The sequence below is a fragment of the Urocitellus parryii genome, chromosome 1, assembly GCF_045843805.1.
Source record: "Urocitellus parryii isolate mUroPar1 chromosome 1, mUroPar1.hap1, whole genome shotgun sequence".
NCBI classification, from domain to species: domain Eukaryota; kingdom Metazoa; phylum Chordata; class Mammalia; order Rodentia; family Sciuridae; genus Urocitellus; species Urocitellus parryii.
The window spans coordinates 157,202,532-157,225,671 of NC_135531.1; the positions used below are offsets into that span (position 1 = coordinate 157,202,532).

Below are 23,140 nucleotides of genomic sequence, written 5' to 3' on the forward strand. Positions count from 1 at the left end.
TCTGAGCACAGAATGGTATAATTCAAAGAAGGTTGGAGAAGAATATCGATTATATTCCCAGTACCCCCAAAGTCAGTTACTGATCTGCTTGAAATCTCTCCTAGAGGACAAGTTGTAGTGCCACACTCTCATGGCTACAAGGTAAAGATGACAGAGGAAGGTGGTGCACATGAGAAGAAAGCAGAGCAGTCATGGCGACTTTTGGTGTTTGAGACTAGATAACTTGGCATAGTTCTTATTTTGCATCAATCTCTGATTTGTTAAGATATGAAGTAGATTGAAGCGAGGTCATGTGCTTCATCCGTCAGTCCAGCTACCCACCCGCCATTGGTGCCTGCACTTCAGGTCTTCAGTATTCTTTAAGTATATACATACTTAAAGCTTTTTCAGTGCCAAGCATGATGCTACAGCTTGAAGCTTGAGATGGAAAGATGTGGTCCCCTCTTTACAAGAAATGTGAACGAGGTTTTATAGGGAATCAAAGAGAAAAGCCACAACTCTGCCGTTGTGAGGTGGGATCCAGAGTTGGGGAATCAGGAAAGGCTGCCTGAAGGTGGGTTGTGGAGTCGTGGGTTTTAACTGGCGGATAGGAGATGGTCGGGGAACCAGTGGGGAGGATCATTCAGGCACAGGCAAAGCGTACTCTCATCATCTCACTTCTGGTCGTTCTTTAGGGAGGACAGACTGCCCCAGACTGGTTGGGCTAGAATCAGGGAGAAGCAAAATCTCCCCAGACCCAGAGGGCAAAGCTCCCCCAGGGAGCTGCCCTCAGTGCCAGGTGACATTGTAATGAGTCCTGCTTCACACACAGCCATGACTGTGGGAGGATGATAATCAGAGTTCTGGGGAGCAGGTCAGAATCCAGGATCGGTTGATCTGGACACAAGCTGAGAGAACGGGTGGTCAGGGAAGATGCAGTGGTTAGCCATGTGCTCTTGGGCTGCACCCTAATGGGGAAGGCACTGTAAAAGGCCTCAACTCCCACTGCCAAGAGCTCCTGGGTGCACGTTTCTCCCTGCAGCTTCTGACAGCTCTCGTAAGAACCCTTACCGGCTTCCCCTGGATTGGGTTGTCCATTCCCTTCTATGGCTTCCGAAGCACACTAGATGACTCTGCTGTGGCCCTTTTCTTCCTGTGTGGTTCTTCTCTAAGCATGCATTGCTAACTCATGGTGGCCTCTTACGATTCCCGAGTGCCCAGAACAGAGCATGGAACACAGTGAGTCCACTCTAGCTGCAGATCAGAATTTATTTGGAGAGTGTTCAAAAGAAAAAACAAAAAGCAATCCTTAGGGATCACACTCAGATTTAGATTTGATCTGCAGTGGACCCTGGACATGAATGTATTTATATACTTAGAAAATCCCCAGTTCACTCTAAAAATGCAATCATATAGATGGTTGAAGTAAGTGCTCAGAGAATATTTCCTGAGGTATTGAATTGTACTAAATAGTTTCTGGGCCACCTCATTGTTGGGAGGGAGGGGCTTGGGAAGTAACAGAAGCCTGCAGTATAGGCAGCCCCCAAGGATCCAAATTCCCCCTGGATCTCAGAACTGGGAGTGGATGGCAACTTTCAGATGCTACAGCCTCATCTCAAAGAAACCCTTAATGTGCGCCCAGAATGAACGTGTGGATTTGGTTCAAGATGAACTGATTACACCAACTAGTTAGGCTGGGTGTGCTGGCAGAGAATCAAAGTGGCCAGACATGGTAGGAACGGCTGCCCAGCTCACTACCTGGCCACACAAGGATGAGAACCATGGATTAAAGTGAGTCCATGAAGATATTGTGGAGACTGAGAAATGGGGTGGCTATCTTCTTTTCATCTGGAAATGCCCCAGAAAACCATAGATCAAATGGGAAATTCAAAATAAATGAAGAAAAATAAAGTACATTTACCACTCCCACAGTTAGTGGAGATGTATAGGTTGGTCAGAGAAAGAGGAGGAAGTGGGAGCTCACAGCCTAAACTTTCCAGAAAGAATTGGCTGAGGATGGTGGGATTAAAAATCTGATAGAACTTTTAAAATATGTTGAAATCACAGGTTACAATTAGAAAATAGTGAAAAAAATCACGTATGATATTTGAGCATTATAATGGAAACATACATCAGATGTTGATGGCAAACACCTGTGATCCCAGTGATTCAGGAGGCTGGGGCAGGAGGATGGCAGGTTCAAGGTCAGCCTGGAAACTTAGTGAGACTCTCTCTCAAAATAAAAAAAAAATAAGGGCTGGGAATGTTGCTCAGTGGTAGAGCACCCCTGGGTTCAATGACACTCTTCAAAGAAAGAAATACAAACCGAGAGAGAGAGAGAGAGAGAGAGAGAGAGAGAGAGAGAGAGAGAGAGAGACACGGGGGGGGGGGTGGTAGGGAGAACATCTCATAATGAAAAGAAAAGAGTGTACATCGATGTTCATAGCAGCACAATTCACAATAGCAAGACTGTGGAATCAGCCTAGATGCCCTTCAATAGACGAATGGATAAAAAAAATGTGGCATTTATACACAATGGAGTATTACTCTGCATTAAAAAATGATAAAATCATAGAATCTGGTGGGAAATGGATGGCATTAGAGCAGATTATGCTAAGCGAAGCTAGCCAAGCCCTAAAAAAAAATGCCAAATGTCTTCTTTGATATAAGGAGAGTAACTAAGAACAGACTAGGGAAGAAGAGCACGAGAAGAAGACCAACATTAAACAAGGATGAGAGGTGGGAGGGAAAGGGAGAGAGAAGGGAAATTGCATGGAAATGGAAGGAGACCCTCAGGGTTATACAAAATTACATACAAGAGGAAGTGAGGGGAAAGGGAAAAACAATACAAGGGGGAGAAATGAATTACAGTAGTGGGGGTAGAGAGAGAAGAGGGGAGGAGAGGGGAGGGGAGGGGAGGGGAGGGGAGGGGGGATAGTGGAGGATAGGAAAGGCAGCAGAATACAACAGACATGAGTATATCAATATGTAAAGCAATGGAAGTGTAACTGATGTGATTCTGCAAGCTGTATACGGGGTAAAATGGGAGTTCAAAATGTGAATCAAAATGTGAAATATGATATATCAAGAACTATGTAATGTTTTGAACAACCAACAATAAAAAAAAAAAAGAGTGTTCAGCAAATTTTCAGGACCATGGATAGGGACACAGCTCCTCTGTGGCTTGTTCTTAATAGAGACTGCTTTCTGGGGAGGGCTTTGATTCTATCCAGTCCAAAGTGAAAGAGCAGCATGTGTGGGTGGCTGCACACCTGGATCAGAGGATACACATCTATTCTTCAGACTTGGAGGCTTTTTCTGGCCAAGTCTCTTGAACTTGAGATTGACATACCTCTTCCATCCCTTCCTGTCAAAGGAAAAGAAGTCCAAGGGTGAGATTCTAAAACCCCTTATTGCTGGTGACTTTTCTAAAGTTTCTGGCATAATCAGCCCCTAGGTGGATGAGTTAATGGGAACAGCTGAATCCCGGCTGAGGTACAGACACTGGGACGTTTCATGTCCCCAAGCTTGGTTTTATGTCAGCCCCAATTGGAAGGAATTTGCAGGAAGAGTCCATGTTAAAGCATGGGGACAGTGGAGTTTTGATTTGGGGAGACCCTGCTGAGGAAACCTTATCAGTTGTCGAGTGAGCCATCTGATGTCCCTGTCCCCTGGAAGGTGGAGGGATGATGAGGGCTACATCACTGTAGGAAGGAGAGTAGGAGATCCTATACATTTTTGGCTACTCTTTTTCCATAAGAACCCCTCGTTCTGTTGTGAGGTCAAGCTGTGTCCCAGTGCGGTTGAGGAAATCCATGCCAAGAAGCTTCCAGAGTCTCCATCCTGTTTCCTCACCTAAGAACACCTCCCAGGTTACTCTTCACCTCCTATGAGCTTTCTCAGCTAACTAATGTCCAGAGTCGACATTCACTTGATAAGATCATGGTGATGCTTGATTCTGTGTCGGCTTTTTTTGCTGGATGTTGAAGCCACAATAGTGAGGCAGAGTTAATCCCTGTCTTCTGGGAGCTCACTGGTGTTACTCAGGAGTGTGAGGGGGACAGTGTGCATTGTAGCCTCCTGCCTTCGAGGAGCTTGTAGTCTAATCCTGGATCTCACTCAAGACTCCATTTTAATGGGAGAGAGTTAGGCTAAGTTAAAGAATGAGGTCCTGTCAATGGAAATGCAAGTAATGGTAATGAGCTACAGGTATGTGTGGGGTGGGAAAAATCATGCTGGTCCCCGAAGATACCTACCCTGCCTATGACTGAAGTCATCCTGGGATTATAGATGAAGTCTGATGACAAAACAGACACAAAGCAAAAGGAAATACAGGAAGAAGAAACCCTGGGTTGTCAGTGGCTGGAGAGAGAGATGGAGAAGGGAGCTCAGGAGGAAATCAGGGTCCAGAGGGCCGGGAAGCCATATCTTAAATGGCTTCTTAGATAAATGGTGCCCAGGGACTTCACCACCAGGTAGTCCTTTTCTTACTCTCTGTCCATGAATTCAAGTTCTTCTTCTTTTTTTTTTGGTACCAGGGGTACTCAACCACTGAGCCACATCCCCAGCCCTGGTTTGTGTTTTATTTAGAGACAGGGTCTCACTGAGTTGTTCTCTGCCTTGCTTTTGCTGAGGCTGGATTTAAATTTGAGATCCTCCTGCCTCAGCCTCCTGAGTCACTGGGATGACAGGCATGTGCCACTGCGCCCAAAATGCATGTTTTAAAATCTGCTGTCTCCCAAACAAGCATCAGGTGTTAAACATTAAGAAATCTGCTCACTCATTAACAAAGATTAATTCTATGTAAGCACCAGAATTTTCTGAAAGTTTTCAGAATTTCCTGACCAGTGGAGTTAAACACGTTGCCTACCTAAATTTTACTTTGTTCTCATGCAAAGAAGGACTCTTGGCATTTTAACTTGCCCCTGCAGTAATACTAACAAGAAGCAAGTGTCCAGTTTTTGTTAAGTTTTTTTTTTTAATGCCACAAATAGCTCACAGACTCCCATTTCTGCAGTAAAAGCCTCAAGGAGTCTGGTGCTGCAGGGCCACTTGCTCATTTGGTGCCCTTTGCACCAGATGGTTTGACAGGTACATTTTAGTACAGTTTAGATACAGAAGCAAGACAGCCTACGGGTATTTTAGCTTCATATGATTAGCTGATGCCAAAATAGGAAAAAATGCAGAACTGAAATTAACAGCTGCTTAAGTATTTGCAAAATGAACAGTGTATCAGCTAGTCAACTACAGCCACCTCCTAGGCAATTGGATTACATTTATTGGTGAGGAACTTTTCTTTTCCACATCATTGACATATGATGTGAGATGGGCCTTCAAAAGCAGGACTGTCTAGAGCCTGCCTCTTTGTCCAACGAGCTCTAAGAAACAGGGGTGAGTGGAACAGTTTAAGATTCTAAAGTGGATGAACCCATTTTTCCTGAGAAGGAGCCTGGAGTTGCAGGGCCCTGGGCAAACATACCCACCACCTTCTATTCCAGGGTGTGACTCAACCATCATTTTATGATAGGACTCCTGATTCATGGACTCTTACCTCCCTTCTTATATTTGAATATTTTAATAGTTCTATTGCCTTTATCCTGTACAATATCTAGCAATAATAAATTATTGCTATAAAAAGTTAGTACCCAATGCAAGAACCTTACCACCAAGATGATATGGATTCCCATCCAGCTCTGTCACCTACAGTGCTATCTATGACTCTGGACAAGCCATGTCACCTCTGAATTCCCTCATTTGCAATGTGGGAAGCCCCAGTGCTTCACATCTGCAAAACTGAAGAATTCAATGAGATGGTTCATGCACTCAGAGCGCCTGGAATGTATAATGTGCTCAGTAAATATCCAAGGATGACAATCATTAGGATGGATCTTATTGCACATAAGATGACAAAACAGACGAAAAGCAAAAGGAAACACAGGAAGAAGAAACCCTGGGTTGTCAGTGGCAGGAGAGAGAGAGATGGAGAAGGGAGCTCAGGAGGAAATCAGGGTCCAGAGGGCCTTACAATAGGGTCATGCTTATCCCCAGGGTTTTCATCAGATACATTGTGATAAAAAATATTAAATTCATGACATGTTGCCTCACACATGGTAAGCAAATTTGCTTAATTTAGCAAATGTTGGTTGTGTTCTTTATCTGTATCTTGTTATGCAATTCCCATAAATGGTTTGTTTCAAAGGAAAAAACCCCAAGTGAAGCATCTCCCAGGTACACCTTCCTGAGTAGCCTCCACCATTCTTCATCTATCAGCATTAAGATGTTGGGCTTACAGACTTTGGGAGCTGTAATTCTTTTTACTTTAGGCTGCAGGTTGGAGTTCCCAGTGTATTTTAATGAAAGTCCTCACAAAGCAACACACTGATCTGAATAAAAACAATGTTTTGCTCTAAGCATATGAGATTTGTGTTATTGTTGAACGTGAGAGGTTTTGTTATGTTTCTTTTTTTTATGGTTGATTTAAGAACATTTTTTTTTCATCTGCCAGGAAATGGAAGTTAAAAGCATTTAGTAAATGGAATAAAAATTACATAGTTGTGCCTTTTAAAAAATGTTAACTCATTTACTTTGTAGTTCTCTTCTGTCAGTTTAATAACACTGACAACAGCCATCCAGCTTGTGAGCACCAGGTTATGTCTATAGCCCCAGCATGGGGGCGGGGCCTCAGGACAGTGAGTGAGTGGACAGCCACGTCCCCAGAATTCAACCCCCCTCCCAGGCATATGGCTATAGGCCCTGGGACATATCCATAAAGTCTCTGGTGAACAAGGTTCCTTCTTGTTGCAGACAGACTTTCATTACTTTCTAATCGAGAATAGTTCTATTGTCTTTATCATGCACAATAATTGTGAAAATTCCCAACAAACCATAGAAAGTAAAATTATTGCTCAAACACCAATCTCTCCCTCTCCTTTCCCACCCCCTGGGCTCAGTGATATCACTGTTAATGGTTGGACAGACATTTCCTCAGACTTTTTGTATAGAGAAAAATATCTACCAAAATAAATGGGATTATATTATAAACAGTGCACTGAGGTCTCTTACTGATTACATTAAGGATCCCTTTCCAAGTCAAGCTCTGTCTCCCTTTCCTCTACTCCATTTTATGGATCAACCATCAGGTGTATGATGGGATTCCTGATTTGAGGACATTTATCTTGCTTGCTACATATAGACATTATAAATAGCACAATACTGCTATAAACCGCTCAGAACAGAAATGTGTGTCTTATGATGTTCTTTGGGAAGATTTTAAGAATGATCTGCTATTTGTAATGTATGGCCACATTCTAGACCTGGAAGTAGTGGCCATGGCAAGCCTGGGCTGTAGCCAGGAAGCCTGGACTGGGACTTGCATTGGCACTTATATGATGCATGACCAGAGCCAGAGCCAGGTTTCTCATCCATAATTTGGAATAATGGACATATTTCCCTACTTTCAGAAGGGGCTTGCATAACCCCCAGGACTGTGTGTACCATGGGCAGCCCTGCGTGGAGGGTGGTGGGTTGCTCATTAAGGTATGTGAAGTACTTAGAAGAGGACATGGCAGAGTAAAAGCTCACAAAAAAACTTAGCCATCAGTGTGGGAATTACCACAGTTTCTCAAAAACAGTTTTCATATTATGGGTAGTGTTATGTCCAATGTAAAGCTGGAGAAACTGAGGCTCAGACAGCTAAGAGTGATCTAGGTCAACGGCAGACAAGGAGAATATAGTGAATGGCAACTGCATAGTCTCTGTGCAAGGAGAGGCTTTTTCTTTCTTTCTGTCCTTTAGCTCCTCCTCCCCCTCCTCCCTTTCCTCCTCCCCACCTTCTTCCTCCTCTTCCTCCTCCTCCTCTTCCTCCTCCTCCTCTTCCTCCTCCTCCTCTTCCTCCTCCTCCTCTTCCTCCTCCTCCTCTTCCTCCTCCTCCTCTTCCTCCTCCTCCTCCCCTCCTCCTTTTCTCCTCCCTCCTCTTCCTCCTCCCCTCCTCTTCTTCTTCCTCTCTTTTTTCTTTTCACTTTTCATAGCCCTGAAAATGGTTCTTAGAGGGAATGCTGAGGGCCCAAGGCACCCATCCACCAGCAGCACCACCCTTCACATGAGCAAAGAGCCCAGAATTAGGCAGCTCTGAACTTGGGTTCCAGCTTGGCCTCCTGTGAGTGGATCATTCCTGGGCAAGTTATTACCCTAAACCGCTCCAGTCTTCCTGTTCCGTACCCAGGGCTTCAGAGGGTTTTATCAAAAGTTAAATGGGATCACAAGATACCAGTGTTCAGCACACAGTAAGACCTTTAACTTTGTCAGGTGCAGCAGGGGCAGAATCAGAACCCATGTCTTCTTTTCCTTTTATCCTGTCTTTTGCCAACTGCTCCAGCTCTCTTCTCCCATGGACGGCTGGTGTGAAGCCAGGCTGGTCAAGTTCAGGCACAGCCTGCGTCCTGCCTGGGGAATGGTGAGGAGGAGAGCCAGAAAGGTGGGGTGTGGCACTCCCCTGCCTGACCTCTTCGATCCCTGACTCCCACTGCACTGAGTGGCCTTGGCCAACTCTGCAACTTGCAGAGGATCACAGCTGGTCCAGTGAGGTCTTTCAGGACAGAAACTAGTTCAGACAGGAGGGAAGGAGCCAGACACTAAACTCAGAACTCATGAAAAATCACATTATCTCTAGGGGCCAAAGGAAGAGAGCGCAACTGCTTTAGATGATAGTACTGCTATCTTTTCGCAGTTACATATTTTCTTTCTAGGTAAGTGTTTGCAGTGCCTTCAAGATAAGAAAGAAATTGAAAACACCTCTTGTGTCGAACACAAACAGAGCAGTGACTGTGGATCACAGCCATGTTCATGGTCAGAATATGCATGATTTCTCTTTTCGTTAAATAAAATAGGCCTTTGGGTATAGTGCTGTAGATGTGACCTTATGACCTTTATCTTAGGGTGGAAAAGGCCCAGTGAGAAAGTAGGTGGAGGAGGTGGCTTCTCCTGGGCATGAGCCCAGGGCCTTGGTGGTCTGCATGCTGGAGTGAGGGCAGAGCCAACCCCAGCCCACTCAGCAGAACTGGGTTTTTATTCTAGCTCTGATGACATTACCTGTCACATGTCACTGGTCACCTGACCTTGTGTAAACCCTTTCCTCAAACTAGTTTTTCTTTCCATAAAGTAGGAGTTGCACAAATACTCTTTTCAAAACCATAGGCGTTTGTATAATGCAATCACTTTTTATATTATTTGTCATTGTCACATGATTTTGATACTTTAAATCAAATAAATTTATAGATATTTAAACACAAAAACTTGAGGTAGAATTTCCCATAAAGATGGTATGTATAGGCACATATTTTGCTCCTTCTTGAAAACCTACTGGAAAAAAAAAGAAGTAAAGGGTTAGTTTTTAAAAGACATTTTAAAATCATGTGAAAATTACTAAATTACTTAGTAGATCTAAGAAAAGCGATTTGTGATCCAGCATTGGAAATTGCTGAGAACCCATTCAATCTAAAGCAGAGTCCCCAGAAAATTCCAGAAGGAGTAGGATCCAGTTCCCATGCAGGTGAAGGTGAAGAAGGGGAGATCAATACAGAAGAGAACTCGAAGTCAGCCAGCCAACCTGTTTTGTCCCATTGTCCCGATATGGAACCCCGGTTAATGGGAACTGAAACAATTACTATGTTTGCAGAATTAAAAACTTGGGACTTAGAAGCAGTCTAAGTGCCTGCAGCTGAGTTTTGGGAGGTTTATTCTATATAACAGATAAAAAGAGGGAGTCTGGACTTGGAGACACCGGACACCACCAAGAGCAGGGATTCCATAACTCAGAGCCAGGTTCCTAGGATGATTCTGGAGACTAAACCTCCAACCCAGTCCTTCCACTCCACCCCCGAATGCTGGCAGCCAGGACTTGGCCTCTGGGCAGGGAATAGGAGAATTCTTGTCTGTGGAATCCAACCAGCTCAAGAAGAAAGACTTGCCATATATTGGTATTTGAGTCTCTCTAGCTAACTGTCCCAGCCAGATCACCCTGCAGGGAAGGTCACAGACAACCAGGCTGAATGGGCAGTCAGCTGTCACGTCACCCACACTGCAGAGAGAACACAGCCTCACGGAGGAAGGGCCAAGGCAGCGCTCACAGGAGGCAGAGGGAGCTCAGAGCAAACAAGAGAAGAGCCACCAGGAGGAACCAGGTTCTTGGAGGAAGAAGACTTAAAAATAGGCAGAAGGAACTTTGAAAATTAGGAGAAGAGGCAATGGGGAATCATGCAAAAGAGCACAGGAGAACTAAAAGGGTTTCAGAGTTTTTTCAATTCCTTTTTTTGTGGGTGAGAGTAAAGTTGTTTAGGAGGTGGGGATTCCTCATACTTTACCATTGCATGAGAATAGCATCTACATAATCAAACTCTTATCAATACCCAAGTGTCAATCAAACCAAGATTATACTATAACTCTATGGGATGGGTGGGTATGCCTGATGAGGGTTGGGAGAAGAGAAATGCTTCTTTTTTTTTTTTTCACTACCAGGGATTAAACCCAAGGGCACTCAACCACTGAGCCACATCCCCAGCCCTATTTTGTATTTAATTTAGAGACAGGGTCTCACTGAGTTGCTTAGGACCTCGCTAAGTTGCTGAGGCTGGTTTTGAACTTGTGATCCTTCTGCCCCAGCCTCCTGACTGTTGAGATTGCAGGTGTGTGCCATTGCTCCCAGCTGAACTGCTTGTCTTTTATGGTTGATAGATAACAGCACTAAATCAGTTGATAGATAAAAGCACTGAATCAAACAAAAGTTTTGAAATGGAGTAGTACAAGCATTGGTGACATGTTCCTAAAATCAAGATATACCTGCCATGACTACGAAATACGTAAAGAAGTTCCTCTGGGGAGGAGGGCATCTGAGACTGCTGGGTTTTATTTGTTGTTGTTTGTTTGTTTTAAATGAACCTCAGAGAATACATTTTAAAAACTGTATATATATTACCACTTTCATAAAGTTAAACAAAATTTTATATCATTGCTTGTATATAGTCAGCATTACTCGTACAAAAATTGACTCCCTAAATTGTTAAAAAATACCATCTCACACAATTGGATACTGACCCACGTCCAAGTTTAATTTAACAAGCTCGGGAACCGTCGGGACAGCAAATGAGCTGGTTAAAAGTGTTTGAGTGCCTTCATTTTTCGTGGGAGTGAAGATACTTGTGCATAATTGTCATTAGGTCCAAGATAAAGTGGATACTGAGCAATAATATGACAGCCTTTGGCAAGCCAGCAAGCAAACATAAAACTTTGTTATTTTGCTATAAGCTAACCTTTTATAAAATTTCTGGTTTCTAACCAGTTGTGGATGGTTAGCAAGAGGTTCCTCCGTGGGGTCTATCAGAAACATTCCATTAAAATGTCATGAAGTCCTCATTTTGCTTTATTTCCAAGTTTTGGATCTTTTTACTGCATACTTGTCAAAAGCATAAATAACTTAAAAATGAACACAGTGAAAACAAATCATTGTTACTAGGCTCTAACTAAATGTGGTTTGCCCATTGTCTGCTCCCATATGAGGGCCTCCCTCTCTGTTAAAAAAAAGGGGGGGGGTTTGTTGTGTGAGGTCCTGGGTTCCAACCCCAGCACCTCATCTCCCCAAAGGGGATATTGCCTGAACTAAAGAGGCCTTAGAGACATGTCCACACCAAATGGAAGTTTTTCTACCCATGTCATCAGAAGGGTGGCAAAAAAAAAAATAAGAGCAAAGGACATGTCTTTCATATAATTTGATTCAGTGTTTTGAAATCCTGTATTGTACTTAAAATCATCCCATCCCTGGCATTGTCGATTGTTATTCTGAAAATATAAATAATCAGGAGTTTTGAATTTTATTCTAGAAAATTCCATGGCTTAGGGTGCCAAGAAGACACTGGGGCTGGCTCCCCCCCATCCCAGCTCCCCACCCACCCACAGCCAGCTCTCCTGCTGTGGTACCTGTGGACGGGGCTCAGGCATGAGCCTGAGATCCCCTTCCAGAGACCATAGCCTGCAATCATTAAAAGAAAAAAATTGCTGCAATTTGCAGCCTGTTTGGGTTGGGTGGATTAATTCCTTTGCTGCGGCCATAACGCAAAGACTGATTTTGTCATTTCAATTACAAGCCACCGTTTAGTTGGGGCCCTGAGGACACTTTCCGGGAGTTTCCTCCACTTGCCTCTCACTGGTGCAATTAACAGTGGGTGATTTGTGACTGCACTTTTCCTGCTGGGCGCAGGTTTATCATCTTGAAAGTTTTCCATTTGCATATATGCTATACGTTCTTTGGGCGACATCTTCATATCACCCACAGTTTATTGAACGCCTCGCCTTGTGCTGCACTTTCTGCTACATGTTGGGGATCTGCAGGCCCAGCCAGGATGCTGATGCCAACCAAAGGAGTGACGGTCCTTCCTGAGGCTCACTGTGCCCTGGCTCTTGATCTTGGGGACTTTCTCTGCATCACCTTCTATTCTGTAAACCAATAAACTTTGAGGTTTCTAGTGTTGCCCACGTTTTATAAACGCAGAAAATGAAACTCAGAGAAGAAAAGCAATTTGCCCAAGGTCACCCAGCTCAAATGAGAAGAGTTGGGATTCGAATTCACATCTGTCTGATCTCAGAACATGTGGCTAACACTCCTCCTATATTGGGAGCTTTCAGAGTGAGATGAATTGAAATGGATGCTTTCCCACTTTTAAGTACAGAATTTCCTGAGCCAGTTTAATTGCTCCTCTTTGGACTAAGAAGAAGTGGCAATTTAAAAGTAGCAAGGAGCAGAAGTTCAAGAGGAAAAGGGGGGTTTTAATATCTCTTTTGGTAAGGGAAGAAATGTAATCCTGGGGGAAAAAAATTGCATCAAATGGAAGCCATTATATAAATTTGATGAAATTGCAAAGGGAGAATAGGAAAGATAAAGGAGTAATGAATACATGGCACTGAAGGCTTTCTGAAAAAGAGGGAAAAGATCAGAAGTCACTGAAGGAATTAGAAGTTGGCCCAGTTGAAGACAGGGTCCATCCATCTTGACAGATGGAAGGAGGCTAATGAAGCCCCAAAGTAACAACCAGAGATGTGTGATTGTGTTCCAGTCTGCCTGGGTGAGTTTGGGAAGGGAACAGACTCTGGAGCTAGACTGCTGGATTTGAATCCTTCTTCCTGGACTTCCTTTCTGGGTGACCCTGGGCAAGTTACTTAACCCCTCTGGGCTTCTGTTTCCTCATTTAAGTAATAGAAATCACAATACTGTTTATTTTGATGTGAAAACAGGTAACGTGCTTAGCAGAGTGCCAGGAATTCAGCAAGAACGCATGAATGCCACCTTTTGCTGTTATAACCATGAGCATCATATTTATATAATTCAAGAAAGAGAATATTATAACTCATCGAAAGGCTTAAACAAATAAAGAAGGAAGTCTAGAGGGGGGTTTGCCTTTAGCCAAGAAGTGCAGAAACATGCTATCCCTCCCCACCCTGAGCCTCAGGAATGGAAAGACCTGGGTGGTGGGGATCAAGGCAGGAGAAGGACTGAGGTCTTGCTGGGCTGATGGAGCTCAAGAACTCCTACGGTAAAATATGTGTGTGCTCTGGCAGAAGCTATTGGCAGAGCTTTGCTGGTGGATCCATGGGCTGGAAAATGGAGGATTCGCCAAAGTGCCAGAGAAATGAATTTGATGCGGAAAGGAAAGCAAGCTCAGGTGATTCATCTCTAGATGTTGGGAGGTGAGGACCTTTTAAGTAATTAGCCCATCTTCCTTCTTCTCATCCTCTTCCAAATGTGAATCTGTTTCCTTCCATTGGTTCAGAAGAGACAAAAGTTTAGCAGGGTTGGACGCAGCAGAGGCTGCCCATGGAGGAGCCATGGCACTACCATTGACTGAGCACCTTCTTTAGGTCAGGCTCTGGCTGGTTCCTGGAGACAGAGCCTTCCCCAAACTCAAGCCTCCATCTCCAGAGCTTCCCAGGGCCTGTGCCCATGGTGCTCAGCTATCAGAATGAAGTCCCTAAAATTCAGAAATTGCTAATGCATGATCTATATTTTACATCTACAGAATCTCCTTCAGGGGAACTGGGCACGTGTGTCTTTTCAGAATTGCATATGTCACTTTTATGTTCACACGGGCCTCAGGACAAGCTCCATGCTTTGTTGATGAGGAAGTCAAGGCTCAGGAGGGTTAAATGCTAAGTGAGGCTGCACAGCGTTGAAAGTCAGACCAGGTGCTTCTGAACCTAAAGTTCCAGGTTTTCCCACATGGTTATGTTCACCCTCACTGGAATGCAGGGGTGAAGCTGTCTAGGGGTGGTGCTGGTGTCGCAGTCTGAGGGTGTGGGTGAATGTGCATGCAAACCTTGCTTACCACAGCAAAAAATCCAGTGCCAGCAAGTCCTACAGAAAGCTCAGGGGCCTGCACTTGAAGTGGGTGGAACCCTGTGTATGTTACACCCCGGCACCACAGATTTCCACCCCAACATGGGTGGTGTGACTTCAGCTGCATGAGTGCCCCCAGTGGTCCCAGTGCCCACCTCACCACCCCACCCTGGTCTCCAGGAACACTGCCTCCTGTTAGTCCCTGCAGCCTAGGGTGGCAGTGGCTTCCTTCTGTTGGTCCCTCAGCTTCTCCAGTGCTGAGCAACCAATTCTCTGGGCCGAATTCCCTCCTTACTCCAGGTTAGGTCAAGCCAAGGTTTAGAGAAGTTACTAACCCAGCCAGCGCCACACTGCTAGTACTTGTAAAGTCCTGATTCTCAAGCCTAAGTAAGCTCCCCTTCACTAACTACTCAAGGTGACTGTTGGAGCTCCTGGGGCACCATGTCCGTGTCAGTGGGGTAGAGATGTGATGATGAAAAACGGTGATCAGGAGGGGATAGGCTGGTGTTGGCGGTGGCAGTGCTGTTGGTGATCACCGTGTCTTCCCAGCCTTGCCGGGGTCTTTGAAGGGCTGCGAGGGCACCATGCCTGGTTGTCACACAGATGTCTCTGTTGCAGGCCTTCACCCACCACCACATCCAAGAGATCATGGTCCAGCTGCTTCGCACGGTGAACCGGACGGTCATCACCATGGGCCGGGATCACGTTCTGATTGTGAGTAGATGCTTTCCGCGTATCCAATGTCGCCCGCTCTTCGCCGTCTGGGCACGGGGTTCATGTTAAACATCAGGGCTGCTCGTCTCTTTGTTTTGGAGAGAAGGATTGGGTTTTTCCTGTCTGAGTTGGGAGATTATGGGCACTAACTCAAGTCGCCAAAATAAAGTCATCCTAGGATTTGCCTAAGGTGTTGTGTATGTATGTCAGCGGAGTGTGACATTACTGGTAAAGAAAGAGGTGAGAGGACCTTTCTGTAAGGGAATCAGATGGAAGCTTCCAGATACATGGCCACTGGGAACTTTCTCACCTGGCACGATGGAGTCTAGGCCCAGGGTTCTGCTTTTCTGAGTGGCTTCCCTGTGTGTGGACTGTCCATAGATAGCAGTTAATTCAAGGTCACTGCTAAGTTTGGGGTCATTCTTCGGCACAAACATCATATTTTGCAGATCAGGAAATTCCTGCTCAGAGTTTGGTTTATGTTCCCTCCCTAGATATAGAACCCGTCTTTAACTGTAAGCCTCTGTCCAGCTTGCTTTAAACATCTGGATGCTTGTAGGGGCCAGTCTACCACACAAATGAGTATGCCCACCACACTCCCCAACCCACTCAACCACTCCTCAACCCACTCAGAACAAAATCCCAACTGTCATGAGCCTGGACACCCTCTGCCCTGTGCTCATTTCTCTCTCTGTTCCTCCCTCACGGGGGACCCGATTTCACTTGCTGTCCCTTGTCCGAGGGCTTGTTCTCTCATTTTAATCAAGTTTGGCTCAGGAGTCAGCTGACCAGACAGGCTCCTCTGCCCTGATCATCTGTCTGGATACTGGACACTTCTCTACCTTCTTCCATCTCCTTTATTTTTCTTGGTGCACGTCCCCTGAACTACAGACCACTTTGTTTATTGTCTTGCTCTCCTTGTGAGACTATGAGCCCCAGGCTGCTCTTTGCTGTGTCTCCATGTCCCACAGCAGCGCCTGGCACCTACTAGGTGCTCAATAAATACTCATTGAATGAAGGAGCAAATGAATGAATGAAGAGCAAATCCAGGGCCACTGATGTTGAACAAGGACAAGTGCCTTTCAGCTCTGACCAACTGGTGCCATGCAGGGTAGGGCCACAGCAAGAATGGAATTCCCAATTGCTCAAGAGAAGCTAAAACCTGCCCACTTTATATGAAATTTCCTGGCCTTTCAGTGTTGGCTATTTATTTTTAAAAGTGTTGATAAACAACTATATGTTTCCCCCAAACAACTGCATTCAGCTTTCAGGAAGCAGAATGGCTCTCTGCTTTTCAATGGCCTGGGGTAAGCCAGCCTTGGGGACATTGAATGACAATTCCCCACAGTCCTTTTTCCTGGACCCAGAAGAGAAGGCTGTGCATATTGTTTTAACTGTAGCCAGGGGAGGACTGATCCCAGAAGCAGCCCCAGTGCAACGATCTTCTACCTCTTTGGGCCTGTCTTTGTGCCTAGTGTGTGTTGGGTACATTTATGGAAGCAGCGGGGTACAGCTCAGTGGTAGAGCACTTGCTGGTGTGTGGGGGCCTGGGCTTGATCCGCAGCACTACTAAAAAGAACAAAGAAAGGAGTGCTGGCCTCCACCTAGACTAGCAGCCGCACCAGGCCCTCCTGCCTTCCTGGGCCAGAGAGCCCTGTACGCCTGTCTTTGTCATTTGTCTCACTCATCGTCCCTCCACCCTGGAAGTCTCTTATTTAGAACACGTGTCCCTGCCCCTGCTTCTCGTAAGGCACCTTAGACCAGCATTTTGTAACTCCCCTAATCTCTATTCCTTTCCTTTGCAGTGAACCTAAAGATGATCATCAATCCATTTGGCTCATTCTGTACATGGCAGGCTCTTCCCTCCAGAGCAGCAATTCTTTAAACTAGGGCCCAGATTGTAGAAATCACTAAATAAGTGATGTCTCCTGTTATTTTCTTTTCCATCTGGTACAATGAGCCTCTCTGTTCCTTTGCATCATGGACACAGGTGAGCCATGCCCATTTGGCCATACTCACCACCTCCAGGTCTGCGAGCCTTTTAGTGAGTGCTCTGCCTTGGCCACTGGCCCTTGCAGCACACAAGCCTGGCTGCTGTCCCATTTGTCTTTCCCCTCCTCTGGAATGATTGCTGGCTCCCCACTGTCTGCCAGATGACATCATAAATGCATCCGCTTGACCAGTCTCAGCTTCTGGAATCTGGTCCAGCCACAACCATTTTTTTAAACTTTTCTCTACTTTTCTCCATTCAAATGTCCAGCAAAAAGAGGCCTAGACATCACTCCTATGTGCCTGGCACCCTCTCACTTCCAAGAGCAGCCCGTGTTTCCTTCCTTGCCCATACCTCCTGTCTGCCTTCTCAACCTGCTGACATCCCACCTCGTCTGCAGGGTCCTGTACAGAGGCCAGCCCTTAGGAGGCTGGTCCGAACCTCACTGTTCTCTCTGCCTTTGTGTTTTTAAATTACAGTTTCATTGAGGAAAAACTTATATTAGAATCTAACCATGGAACATATTCATTTTGATGAGTTTTAGGAAATGTTTCTGGCTGTGCGGCCCCTGACCCCTGCTGCCACGCAGCCTGGACACTGCCTCCCCCAGGGTCCATGGGCATCATCTGCTCACCATCTACCTTTTCAGGAAAGTTCGTATCAGAGGGTCCTTCAGGGTCAGGTCTTCTGGGTCTGGCTTACTTCCTTTGCAAGGTGTCTTTGAGGTTCCTCGTGGTTTAGGAGGTATCACACGTCTCCCTTTGTGTCGCTGATTGATGCCACATGTCATGGAGAGGCCACAGCGTGCTCACCCATTCACTCGCGGATGGACCTTTGGGCTGCCCTCCACTTTGGCCATGCCATTGTGAACATTTATGGATTTTTTTATTGAGCACATTTTCATTTCTGTTGGGTAGAAATCTAGGAGAGGCTTGCTGAGGCATACCAGAAGTGTGTGCTTATAAGGAACAGCCAAATTGTTTTCCCAGGGGCTGTGCCGCTAGACGTCACCACCAGAAGCCCATGGGTCACTGCTTCACTCATGTCCTCTCCAGTACTTATTGCTGCCGTCTCTTTGGGTTCCAACAATCCTAGGGAATTCATGACCACTCTGGCGTGGTGTCTCATTAGGGCTTACTTGCATTTTCCTACGATTGATGGTGCTTTCGTGTCACCTGCCTGTTATATTTTTAGTTGTTTTTATCTTTGAGCTTGTCCTTGCTCCTCTCTTACCCCACAAGCCTTTTGAAGGGTTTGCTCCTCTCTGAAATGGGCTGACACTAGACTTCCTCAGAGTGGCAGCCCACAGGAAAAGCATTTGCACGTGGGTTCCTTGCACATACACACATTTATTTGTGAATCCAGCATTTTATGAGAACCCCTTACATCCTCAGCACAAAGACTCATAAATAAGCTAGGCCCTCAAGGAAACCAGACCTTCTCTGGTGGGATGTGTTCAAACTCGCTGTCCCTAACACTGACTCATCTCCAGTCCCCTGAGGCCTCTGCACTTGCCCTCTAAATCCAGGATCCAGAACCACAGCAACCTTGACCCCTCCCTCCACTCACCTGCCTGGCCCTGTGGTCACTCCCAGGTCCCTCCGTGTCTGGTGCCCTGCTTTTACCCCTCCAGTGGGGGCCAGAGGTAGCCCCAGCCCCCTCTCTTGCTGTTGGCTCTTGGAGCCCAAGGGCAAGGTCAGGTCCTTGTGCTGAGCATGCTGTAGGATGATTTTCTGGTTTTGTTCTCCTGCTACATTCTTGGGACCCCCTGAGGGCAGGGGCCATGTTTTCCTCTCTTGTATCCTCTGCACCAAGTATGGGGCGGGCCTGGCATAGTGGGGAACCTCCATAAATATTCACTGAGCCAATGAACTAGTGAGTGAATGAGCGGGTGCACTGTTCCCTGGAAACGCTACCATATTTCATATTCCATACATGTTCCCTCAGTATCGAGGACCAATATCAGGGAAGGAATTGCCTGTGCAGATGTCCCTGTCCCCGGGGCCCATCAGGAGCCTGCAGAGCTTCTAGGTTGCAAGCTGTGGCGTTTGTCTCAATGACTCTGGAGTCTGCTGGTGTAAGGAAGAGAGTGCCGAGTGGGGCTTTGAGCAGCCTGGAGTGAGCCCACCACCGAGGACGGCACTGTGCCTGTCACTGAAGGGAACTGCAAGCAGGTGTTTCTCAGACACTGCTTCATCTTCATGAAATAGGCCTTTCCAGAGATTCCCGGAATAGAAATATCTCCTCCAAATTAACAGAAATGATGTTGGAAAGTAATTACTCAGGGGTCAAGAGTCCCTATCTTAGTGCTGAAGGCCCCAATTTAATTTCGAATTGAAATTTGTCAGGAAGGGTAGGTCCCCATTCCACCCGCCACTCTTAATTTTCCCAGATGTGATTTTTATGGGTTAGTTTCCATTGCTTGGAATATTAAACAATCAATATTTATGGCAAACGCCCAAGACGTGTCTAGTAGTTTCAAAATCCTAACAAGGCCTCGAGTGGGGGCAGGGCAGCAGGCTGCTACTCTCCTTGTTATGTCGTTACGTAGGATTGAATACTGACCCTTTCTTATCTGCAGGAGCAGGAACATCCTGATGAGAGGTGTTCGATATTAAAAACCACAGGAGCCATCTGGCCGGCGGATAGCTTCTTGCGCTCTGTGCTTGTAGCTATCATTTGCTAGTAATGACCACTCCTGATTGTCCTATAGATCACCTGCCTGAACAATGAATCACTGATAGTGGCAATGAGTTAAAGGAAATTGTACAAAAACCAGAAGCAAAACCCCTCTTAGGTGACTGGCGCTCTCTCTCCCTCTCTTTGCCAGAGTCATTTTACCTAAGTGACCAAGAACTTGACTTTGATGCTGAGAGAGACAGCTGGGTTGATAGACAGGGCATTTTGGATAAGTAAGGACAGGAGCAGAGTTCCACATGCTTACTGCAGAGAATTGGCTCTCTGTCTCTCTACACTTTTAACCTTCTAGACCTTGGTTTCTTCTGTGCAGTGAACTGCAACATTTTTATGATCTTTTTCATATGTCTAAGTTTCCTGATTTGGTCTTATTCCCACTCTTCCAAACTTCCAAGTCAGGGACCTACCATAGATCTTGCCTCATTTGTCAACCCTGGATGATTGGCAACAGCTGCCTGTAGTACTGTGTTGAGAAGGATTTAGAGGCTACATCTGGCCTCAGTGGGAAAAAGCTCTGAGTTGATTAGCGATGTCTGTCAGGGTATGCAATGGGCAGACAATGATATGTGAAAGACACATTCAAATATTATGCATATTCTGCATTGACTGAAATCATAGGTGTTCCTTTTTTTTTCCTGGCCAGGTCCAAAAGCTCTCATATAATCAATATTCTCTTCTCCAGAGTCTTGGTTCCTTTAGGATGGTTGGAATTAAGAGCAGAAGAAAAATGAAAATTAGCAAATGACTTCAGAGAGCTTAAATTTTGCTAGGGGAGGTTTCTATCTGATGCAAGCTGGCGGTTACCAGATGTGAGACGTACCAGGGCTTTATGCATCCATGATGAGGAGAATATGCTACCAAGCATACTGGGATTGCAAGCATACAGATTGCAATTTTTGAGAAACTTAAAATATAAAAACAAAGTTTGACGCAGAATCCTTCCCAAGGAGTGTGGCTTTCCTCTTGAGTCCTAATGCAAAGGGGGTTGTCAGTCTTCCTGCCTTTAGGACATAGACTGGCTGGTGCTGGGAGATGAAGCCTTGTGTCTACAGTTCCGCAGCTGGTTGCTGAGGCAGGACGTGGACGTGGATCAGGGACCTGGGAGCATGGGGAGCCGCCCAGCCCCCTGATATTCTTGCTGAGAGACCTGGTCCTGTCTCAAGGGTCTCAGGACTGTGTGAGGGGAAGTTCCCTGGCTTGTCACACTGACCCCAGAAAACCTTGCTCCCTGCCTCCCTATGTTAGGGACAGCCATCCACTGGGAGAACTAACCAGGAGCTTAACTATGGTCAGGAGTTCTTGGAAGGAAAACGACCTGGTAATTCTGTTGAAATTGGGATCCAGCTTTTATTTGGGGTTGTTAAAATGAGTCTCTGGGTGATATATTTGGGGCCTAGTTACCCCACTTTTCACGGAGGAGTCTATGGAGTGATTAAATAAAGGTAAATGCCATTGGCATCATGCCCGCTCCAGAAACTCAGAGCGCTTTGTTAAAAGGGGGAAAAAGAGTGGAAATGTGGAAACCACCCCATCCTCTAACAGCACCACAGAATGTTCCCAGAGACTCCAGGCTTTGCAGCTCTGACTTCACTTCCCTTTCCTCGGACACTAAGTGGGAAATGGCCACCAGGCTGTGAGCCCAAGGACTCCAGTGGCCCAGCAGGGGGCTGCATGATCCTTAGTACCAAATCTCCATGGAGAGCAGGTGTGGGGCCTGTTGGGTCATGAGAGGTCAGTTCCCATCCAGGAGGGGTTAACTTGATCTTCACTTGGCAACCCAGCACCTCACCAACTAGGATATTGATAGTATCATGGTCACTCATGGAGCAAATATTCTGAGTGGCAGAGAGAGCCCAGCACTCGAGTTTTACCTCACTTAATCTGCATCAGGTACTCATATTTTATAAAGGAGGTAACTGAGGCACAGAGAGGTTATGTAACTTGCCTACAATCACACGGGTGGCTAGTGGGAGAACTAGGATCTGAACCCAGGATGTACTAGTTCTAGAGTTCTTGCTCTTAAATAGCATGTTGTTTACTCTTCCATTATCAATAACCAACATCATTCTGGAGGTATCAACTATTTGAAAGCAACCTGAACCCACAGCTTCCCTGCCTAGACTATGGAATCCAATGAGATGACTCTCAAGGCTCTGTTCAGAAACCTGCCAAGCAGCATAGACTTTGGAGCTATTTGTATTTTGAATAATATGTTTAGCATCAATTTCCCTCAATTCTGGTGATTAGACCATAAAGAGCTATAAAGTTAGAATAAGAACCTACTATCTATTTGGTATTTATGAAGTAGGGGGTTAACCAAGCTGGAGAGTCTCAAGGGTTCAGAGGCAGGGGTGGGGGTCTCCTCCCACTTCCACTTCCTGCTGCTTGGCCCAGTCCTTACAAACCTCCCAAGTCCCAGTGCACCAGCCAGGCCTGGGCCACCACTGTCTCTCATCACCATTTCCTAAGAAGGCTCCTGGCCTCCCTCTCAGCCCTTGCAAATTCATTCTCAGCTCAGGACTTCCTCTAAAGCAGGACTGTCTAGATGAGAAACTGTCTACCACCCCATGGTGCCCTAGCACAAAGACCTCTGGGCATCCAACCTGTCCCTGTCCCTCTGCCAGCGTTCTCCTTCTCAGTGCCAGTCTGGTGGAACTTCTGTTCTGCTAGTGCAAGAACCCCTTTCCTCCCCTGAGCCCTCCTGCAGCCATTCCCTCTGCTGAAACCTGCTCCTCGCTGCTCCCTTGCCGGACCCTCCAGCTCCCTGCACTCACCTCAACCGAGTTCACACCCCTGCTCTCTTCAGTACCCCACAGTGCACCCCTCCAGAGGCATGATGGGTTCTCTTGACACCCTGGAGCACCCCTGCGGCTCACTTCTGCATGTCCTGGATGATGCAATGAACACCTTCTGCCTGAGTGAAGGCTTTTACTGTCCATTTTCATTTACATATAAACCACCATTCTTTCCCCTTACACGCAAATGTCACCGTGGTGTCACGATTAGGCTGGGAGTCAGGGAGGAGTGAGGGCAGTTGCTGCCTGACTGCACTAAGTGGAAAGAAAATGGGGAGGAGGACACATTGTCTTCACAGGACTCACGTGAAGGTGACGATGACAGTTAGCATTGATGGCACATGTGTGTGACAGAGATACTACCAAGCACTTTCAGAGCATTATCAAATTTAATCTGTGAGATTGGCAAAAAATGATCATCATCCCCTCTTGAAGAGGAAATGGCTGTTAGAGGACTTGAACACCTAGCCCAGCATGGAGGAAGCCAGAATCCACCTCATATCCTGTTCTGCAGGCACTTAAAGCCTGTGTTCTTAAGCACTTCATGATCCACATCTAGGAAATAGTTTCCTTGACATAGTATCAGTT

The 23,140-nt window shown here is 45.9% G+C and overlaps 1 protein-coding gene across 1 annotated transcript in view; it reads left to right on the forward strand.

Annotated features, from left to right (window-relative positions):
- Positions 1 to 23,140, forward strand: part of Dock2 (dedicator of cytokinesis 2) — a 402,443-nt gene that overhangs the window by 156,238 nt on the left and 223,065 nt on the right. Inside the window, exon 27 of the mRNA XM_077797775.1 lies at positions 14,975 to 15,070. Within this exon, the coding sequence (XP_077653901.1) occupies positions 14,975 to 15,070 (96 nt within the window). The remainder of the gene's footprint in view (positions 1 to 14,974; positions 15,071 to 23,140) is intronic.